At 34.0% G+C, this 8,922-nt stretch overlaps 1 protein-coding gene across 2 annotated transcripts; it reads left to right on the top strand.

Annotated features, from left to right (window-relative positions):
• The first annotated feature begins 3,865 nt into the window (after window positions 1-3,865).
• LOC143232528 (achaete-scute complex protein T3-like) lies at window positions 3,866-6,732 on the top strand. 2 transcript variants are annotated; one of them, XR_013017570.1, is made up of 3 exons: window positions 3,866-5,019; window positions 5,844-6,006; window positions 6,237-6,732. XR_013017570.1 is itself a non-coding variant. In XM_076468098.1 (2 exons), the coding sequence occupies exon 1, from the start codon at window positions 4,355-4,357 to the stop codon at window positions 5,000-5,002; it is 648 nt and encodes a 215-aa protein (XP_076324213.1). In that variant the 5' UTR covers window positions 3,866-4,354; the 3' UTR covers window positions 5,003-5,019; window positions 5,844-6,732. The 2 variants fall into 2 exon arrangements, 1 of the variants encoding a protein (XP_076324213.1); XM_076468098.1 differs by having other exon boundaries at window positions 5,844-6,732.
• The last annotated feature ends 2,190 nt before the right edge of the window (window positions 6,733-8,922 follow it).

Below are 8,922 nucleotides of genomic sequence, written 5' to 3'. Positions count from 1 at the left end.
ATTAAGCATCAAATTTTAACGTTAAAAGTCCTAGTGTTTATCATTTATCCGCTGAGAGGCGACTGTATTTTGTACCTAAATGACTGTCGGAAATATTGATTTTGTGTATGGTTAAACTTTTAATATCAAGAATTTTGGATGATAAAAATATTATTCCATATTTCATCTTTTCTTCTTATGTATGCTTACAAATTTTGCAACATTTTCAGATTTGAATGTAAGAAAATTATCTTAAGAAACCAAAACGACTGCTTGTCACCAATTTATAATATTAGAATGAAACAGACGATAGTTAACACCTTCCTTCTTATGTTTACTTTGGTTAGGTTGTCTGTTATTACATGTCCTCCAGTAGCACAGTGCTATCTCTACGGACTCACACTGCTAGAAACTGCGCTTCTATACCCCTGGTGGGGAGAGCAGGGATAACCGCTTGTGTAGCTTTGTGCTTAATAATAATCAACAATAACTGAACTTACAGACTCGATACGTGTTTCAAGAAACTCTGACTTACTTAGAGAAAGTTCCAGTTGGTTGAGTGACAGTGTTAAAAGAAAGAAATCGGTCCGCCTTTACACAACACAGGAGGAACTAAACTTGTTCAGTTACTTCTACCATTTGCAGCTAATTAGTCTTGTTTTTAGAATAAATGTGAGGCTATGCTAGACCTGAAGACTATTAGTCATTTGGTAGCAGCTGCCTGTATCCTGTACTGACTTTCATATTAAGAAATGAAACTCAGCATTTCGTACTGGTAAAACGAACCATGTATTCTACTTGATATTTTAACATATTGAGACCAGCAGGAATTTGTGTATTTTATTGTTCAAGCGATTTGGGTTTTAGGCCTATTACATCCTATATTTTGTACATTATTCAGAAGGTAACTCTTGTTTTTTTAAGTTTGTTCGTAGTTCGTAAATAAATCAGTAACATGATTATCATATGTTAGGAGGTAAATTAAAGTGAAGGAAGAGTAATTTGTATCTGACTGAGTGAAGCGAAGGAATGCGCGCTTCACGTGCATCCATTACGGCCAGGGTCCAAGGCTCGCATTAGGGTCCTGGAATATCACAGGCTCTGGATTAACTTTTGTACATTTTCCTGCTATTCCTGAAAGTAACTTTCTTAATTTTAATGGACTTTAGCGGAGGGGGGCTTAGCTCCCCTCGCTTCCTACACCACTGATTATCGATTTATTTAACAATAGTTTTAATATAAAAGCATTATACCTTGCTTACTTATGTCCAAACATCTCTGAGTTTTCATCTCCAAATTATTAGCACTAACCCTAAATTTTGCTGTTATATAGCCCTTACATTTACAAAGGATCAGTATTTTTATATCCAAGAAAATATTGTTTAATTATTTTTACATACAGCGTTAGTTTCACTAATTTTAACCATGAGAACATGTCGTATAAACTTTCATAAAATATTCAACAATTATATACAGCTTGCAATACAGTTAGAGTTTCAAAACAAGACGTGAAAGAAACACTTTGTTAGCTTCTGTTGGCCGGTTAAGTTTGCATTTTATTATAAAAGTTTTAGTAAATAATAACACGCTTTTAACAAAATTAAGGTTAGGAATACTTTTATCACATATTTAATAGGGTTAATTTTTCATCCAGGCTCTCTCAGAGAAATCCGAGCCACTTTTATCTTTTGAAGTCCCCTGACTATAATCAATGCGTTTCTAGCTTTTTATACGCATAAAAAGAAGTCGCGAAATTTAACAAATTAAAAAAAAAGCTAGTATCTAGAGTTAAAGTTCCTATTTGAGCTTAAACCAGTTAGCCCAACCTTAATTACTCTCAGAGATAGCTAAAAGTACTGAAAACAATTTATTCAATGTAAGCTCATTTATGAGCTTTTCATGAAGTGAAAGACAAACTTTTTTTTTTTTACGTTTCCAAAACTCAACTAAATTGTGCTATAAATAATAATAGATAGAATAAGTGAATATTTTTTTTACTTTTGTAACGGAGTTACCATTATACGTTTACTTTAATAATAATTAATTGATATATCTCAAATAGGAAATAAGCTCGCTCAGTAAGGTAATTTTAACCATAATATATATAGTCATTAAATAAAGAAAGATAAAGTTTTTCCAATCGAAAAATATTTCGGAACAGAATGTTTCAATTCTGATATCTCTCTCTCTCGGGTTTTGGGTATGATAATTACGTACCTTAGAGAGTCAGGTGTTCTTTGGCCTAATCCTGAGGTGTTTGTTTGTTTGTTTGTTTTGAATTTCGCGCAAAGCTACATGAATGCTATCTGTGCTAGCCGTCCCTAATTTAGCAGTGTAAGACTAGAGGGAAGACAGCTTATCGTCACCACTCACCGCCATCTGTTGGGCTACTCTTTTACTAATGAATAGTGGGATTGACCGTAACATTGTAACGCACCCACGGCTGAAAAGGCTAGCATATTTGGCGTGACGGGGATTCGAACCCGCATATTACGAATTGAGTGCCTTAACCACCTGGCCATACCGGGCCTATCTGAGATGTTACCTTAGCGATATAAAAAGTTAATTTTTTGTTATTTATTTAAAATGTTCTTTTCAATTACACTAGATCTATATTCTCAAGCAATGTATTTGCATCATCCTTACATAACAGAATAGGCACACAGTGTGGTAGAATTTAACAGATAAAAATCGGATCAAATGAACGCAATTGTGATTGAATAGCTATACATATTGCTAAAGGTACTACTATGTAGGGATGATACAAACGCTATCTCTAATATCTTGTCTTCATTGTTTTTGAAAGGTAAATATTACCCTTTCCTACATTTATTTCCTTTTATCAAAAGTTTTTCTTTACTTGGTTTTTAATACAGTCTTTCAACAGATATAGAATGATTGTATTTATAACTACGTTATAAATAAAATGATATTCCAACTGTAAAACGTATTGTTTATCTGTTAATGGCTATTCATTCTATTTCACCCTGTTCTTAAGTTTATTACAGGAACACCGTAGTTCTGTAAGAAAGCTAGCTTCAAGGGGCAATGATAACATCGTTTACACTAGATTAATCATTTTTTTAAAGATTAGTACTAGTTATTAATCACACTGATAAAAACAGATACTCTGTTTGAAACTATGTCACCTCCCTGAAAATGGTTGACAACATGGTTTTGGTTATTGAGTTTTTGTGTAATAAAAAAAGAAGCAGAGGAAAGAAGACCAAGAAATTCAAACTGTTTTCTGTGATGTTTACAGACGTTATCAGAACTTGTCACTTATTTATTACATAGATATTGTTGTAAAATGAGACACTGCATAGTATTGTAAAGTTCTGGTGAACTGTTAAGGATATATTTAAAATATCATTTAGATGAACAATCATCTGACCCATCTCTACTGTAGGCAGTAGTAAATACTCCCTGATTAAGACTATTAAGTTTCATGATTTAATAAACAAACGTAAGATGGCGCTGAATGAGTAAGAAACTCGACTTTATTACAAGTAGAACAGAAAAAAACAGACCAGCTCTGGCACGTGTCACTGTGACAAGCGAAAAGGCTCGTGCTGGGCGCGTGCCGTAATGACATTGAAATGTTTGACGGTATCGCCTATTTCGGCGGCATAGGACTTGGCATGTAGCCAACATATTGTTTTTTATAAATTTCAAACCATGATCACTTTTAAGAAAAATCACAGAAACAAAATTGCTAGGCATAAAAAGTTATTTATTTTCTCTCTCATTAGACATTATCTTGTTTTTATGTTACAAATAACATGTAACTGTCAATGGTTTTAGCTGTTTCAGTTTTATATCTTAGACATTTGTTCGTAGACTTGAAAGGCTTATGAGGGTAGATTGTAACCACTGCTGTAACTGACTCGACATCCTTGGCTTCTTGCGTGCACGCGGGATGAAGTCTGATCCCCTGAAGCAATGTCATGTTGTTTGTTACAATGCTGCCAGGGCCACGCGTCCCGCACACGAAATTTGCAGAATGAGCGAATACAGTGTACAATGACAGCTGCTTGGAGGAGGGGCCTAGTATTCATGAGGGTAAGGTTTTTTAACGGGAAGAACCGTGTGGACGACACACTTCTTCACAGTAATGCGGTAGGACTTTTCACTACGTCCTAATATTCGATTAAGGTAATTTGGCTCCAATTCACGTGAGGTAATACACCAGCATTCACGAGAGTGGCACGTGATTCTCGAACAGGATAGGAATATTGAAAGACGTAAAGCTCAAGAAAACAATACTGAAAATCTTCAGGCAATAAATAAGCATACTGTGTTTATCTCAATTTGTCGTGTGTTTTTTTGTTTGTTTTTTTATGTTGTGCAAGTTCCAATTTCGGAAAGATCAAGTATGCGACATGAAAATGCAATTGATTATTTAGACTGCACACGGAGAAGACCATGTGGATCAGTGGGATACGTTCTGCAACCGTGTCGACCGGCAGCTGTTGCTAGAAGAAACGAACGCGAGCGAAATCGTGTGCGACTTGTTAACATGGGTTTCGCAACGCTTCGACAGCACGTGCCGAATGGTAACAAAAACAGGAAGATGAGCAAAGTAGAAACATTACGATCCGCTGTGGAATACATAAAACAGCTTCAAGAGCTCCTAACTGATCAGGACGGTGGTAGTGGATATGGGGAGACTTTTCTTGCGACAAAATCTGATGTTGATTCTAATTCCTTCGCTGTGACCTGCAGCGTGTACCAGAGTTACTGCACCGGCTCATCAACACCGAGCTTTGAATCAGAAGGCTTGACACCATCTGGACCACAGCAAGAACGTTTTAATTTCAACTTTCAGCTATCCCCAAATAGGAGCACTGGCTCTGAAACTCCGTCATCACCAGGTAGCACCACTAACGACATTTCCTCAGCTATTTCTAGTGCTAGAAACCAACTCTCTTACTCTACAACTCCGGAAAGGAGTCGTTCAGAAGTAGATCAGTACGACTCAGACGAAACTGACTTATTAAACTTCGCCAAGTGGTTTGTTTGAAAACCTCAATGAGTTAGGTGAGAGACTCATTTTCATTTACATGTTGAATAATGAGCGTTCCATTTGCTTACGATGTAACCATTTAAGTATCTTATCTCATTGTGTTGTTTGCTTTATTCTGTTGTTATGTATGGTATCGTCGCTGCTAATCTTGCATCAACTTACTTCAAGTGCAAATTATTTTTGTAGCACAAGATTCTGTTAGCAAATTATTTTTTTTCCATTTAGTTAACCTCACTATAAAATTATCTACATTACTACTGTAATTAAAAAACAAATTACATAAAACTTGCTATATTTGAATTAAAAGTAAACTCAATGCGAATACTACAGTAAAATGAATTTGAGTGATGTTTTATCTTCATTTTTTAATCCATCGGTAACGATAGAGAAAAGAAAAACTGTGTAGCTTTTAGCTCTCACTTTTTATAAGAACTTTCTCGTGTTTTATTTAAGATAAAGAAAACAGTTAGCGATGGTGAAGTAAAACAAACTCAACACCCTTAGAAATTAAAGATTTTACTGGAATATTATAACAGCAAGACAATAATAATCTCAAAGTAAAATTATTTTTGTTGTTTTTACCTTCTTAGTTCATTATTTTACTTTAAAATTTATGATTTGATTTTAGCGCGATAATTAAAATTGGCAAATGTTTTCTGGAAATATCATCAAATAATCTAATTAACTTCACCTGGTGAGCGTAACATCTAACACTGTGCGAAATATTCTGGCTATACACGTTATTTCAAAAGGGTAAAATACAAGGATAGTTTAACTGTCGGCCTAACGACCATGTTCGTTTTCCTCTCTGCTAATATTCTTATTTCTACATTTTCAGGTAATCAGCTTTCCGTCATAAACGTGAAATGGTTGTCGTACTACATTATTTGGTCATTTTGGAACAATTTGGCATCCGCAATGTGATAAACGGATTCATATTGGAAGACATTTACGCGAGAGTTGAGCCTTATGTTGCTAGCCAGTACTGATGGTTGTATTACGTACGTTATATTTGTTGCTGTTTTAATGTTAAATTACAATGTCTAGTTTTTTATTCTCTGAAAGCTCTTGTTGGATTAAACACAAGAAACTTCGACAAAAATCCATCTTTCCCTTGCTGTAAATGTTTAAATTTCAAACCATATCAGAACTTGGTAAATAAATATATATATATCTTACACGTTTTGGTAAAAATAAGAACAAATGATTTTATTATTTTTCAAAATTTTAGGTGATATTACAACTGAAGAAAGAATTGTTGACTATACTTTGAGTATCTCAGTTTCACTACCTGCCCAGCAGTGAGAGAATTATTTTTCTATGTTGTTGTTATGGGCACAGTTATTACTATAACAACGAAAGGAAACAAAAGTCACTTCAGTCGCTTTAAAGTGGTGGTGTTTTTTATTTCTAGTATGTCTAGTATTTGACAACAAAGAAATATGATGGACTGTGTTGAAGAATGTTTGCAAAAAACAAAGCATTAATGGCATTATAATGGCATATATATATATATATATAACTATGATAATACATTTTCTGCTTTGTGATATTCTTTAAAGTGTAAAACTTATATAACATGTTACAGGCATATTACTGTAACTAATTTATAATACTTGCTTTTAAACTGAAGGATAACTCTGATGGTTTCAGAGATTTTCGGGGCTGGTGTTTTTTTTGTTATTGTTGTAAAATAGGTTTGTTATGGGTAGAAGGCTGTAAATATATCTGAAATAAACATTTTTGTTTTTCTAGAATTTTTATATGGTCAATTGCTATTTTTTCGTTCATAAACAAGTGATATTTGATCATATGAAAGGGTGCATGTATATAGAGTTTTTTGTCGTTTGCATACATATATATCACATATTAATAGTTATAAATAAGAAACTACCCCTTTTTAATGATAGTTACAGAAGACATCTGACGTTTTTCCTGTATCAGAATTTACAATAAAATACTGTGTTTAATGGAGGTATCAACGTAACTAGTTTACATCAATGTTAAACATTAAGCGTCGATGACTAGTGAACAATGTGTAATCAAAACCACACATAACTAAATTATATATCGAATACTGACCACTTGTTATTAGACGTAAACACAATATCATACTATAGATACTAACCACTAGTCATTACTAAGATATAAATACAATATGATTATGGTCTGGATACTGACCACTTGTTATTACTAGGAGATAAACACAACAAGATTATATATACACTGGAAAATGACTACTTGTCACTACCAAAAAATAAACACATCAGAATAAGCTAATTTTAACCTGGACTAGACCTTATTTGAAACATAATTTAAACTTCTAGGTTAATTATCCAAAAATTTAGGTATAACAATCACTAATTTAGGACTGTTGATCAGAGAGCAGTTATATATTCAACATACATGTGACTACTTTCAGCCAAAGAACGCGGTTGACTGTCACTTTTATAAAATTTCTACAAGTAAAAGTGCGGAATGTGTTCAGTAGCATATCAGTGGTTCGAACCTTAGGACTTTTGATCCGCAGCCCAGTTCACTAATCTCAAGACCACTCCTGGTCATAACGACATTATATACTGCCTGTGGTCATGATGTCCTGTTGAAAGCAGATATACGGTGGTTATGCATTAAGCGCCGGTGAATGCAATTGCTAATGTGTATAAATAAGTTTATATAACGTATAATGACAATACGTCAGGTAACATAAACGTGATGAAGCTACACATTAGCTAATGATTTCGAGTTATCAGTAGAAAATATGTTGACATTTTAAGTGGATACTGGTGATGTACAGTAAAAATTAGCAGTACGAGGGTTTGCATATGCATACTATATATCGATGAGTGTCATTAACAGTTAGTTCTAGAAAATTCTAAAGTGCTAACTTAAGAAATAACATCAAATACAAAAACTGAATATTTGTCGATAGAATTAATTATAACAAAGTTTTACAGCAAATTCAGTCGACACGTCATTAAAAGTAGACCCTAAAACATATATACTGTGTATCAATAGATGCAATTAAAAAAGAAAAACAAGTTATTTCAATGGGTAATGAAACAAGCCATCAAAAGTTGACTCTACAGGACGGTGAACCAATTATAAATGGAAGAGGTAAAATAGATAAACTTCCCCAGGGTCCCCGAAAGTGTTGTGTTGCAAGGGTAAATAAAACCAATATCATGAGTAACAAATACTTTTAATCCTTGTTTTTGAAGTTCGTATGTCATGGAATGTTGTAGCCTATAGAGTGCGTAATTATTCTCGTGATTCATAACCTACGCACGTTTTACTGACGTCACGACAGTACAGATTTCAATGTCAAGCGCCCTTATGTGACATAAGTTTAGTGTCTGCTGACTGATCGACAAACAATACACTGCTGTGGCCCATTCAGGTAACCTTTAGCCCCCTTTCGGGGAAATAAGAAGAATTCACACCACTGAAGGAATTAGTGGCAGAACTTCCTTGTAATTCTTATGTTATGTGGGTCAGATTGCTGGTATTTATAATTCTTATGTTATGTGGGTCAGAATGCTGGTATTTATAAATTTTTATAACACATAAACCAGTTTATAATGTTAGGTGTTCATTAATATAAGTGTTTTTTTATTGGTACATCGGTAAGTCTACGGACTTATAACGCTAAAACCAGGGGTTCGATTCCCTTCTGTGGACACAGCAGATAGCCCAATGTGGCTTTGCTAAAAGAAAAACAAACGTACTGTAAGTGTCCCTTGGTGCACTAGTGATAAGTTTACGTATTTAAAACGCTAAAATACGGAGCTCGATTCCCCTTAGTCAACAGAACATAAATAGCTAATTGTGTAGCTTCATGCTAAAACAACAAGAACAACAATGAGGTTAATAACACAAATATATATATATATTCATGTATTACTAAACTATCTATT

Source organism: Tachypleus tridentatus, chromosome 11 (genome assembly GCF_004210375.1).
Source record: "Tachypleus tridentatus isolate NWPU-2018 chromosome 11, ASM421037v1, whole genome shotgun sequence".
NCBI lineage: Eukaryota > Metazoa > Arthropoda > Merostomata > Xiphosura > Limulidae > Tachypleus > Tachypleus tridentatus.
Note: the sequence above shows the minus strand (reverse complement) of the source record. Positions and strands in the feature narration are given on the sequence as shown.

What these genes read in the sequence shown, in the direction of transcription:
- LOC143232528 (XM_076468098.1), top strand. Translation starts at nt 4,355, where the DNA reads ATGCGACATGAAAATGCAATTGATTATTTAGACTGCACACGGAGAAGA.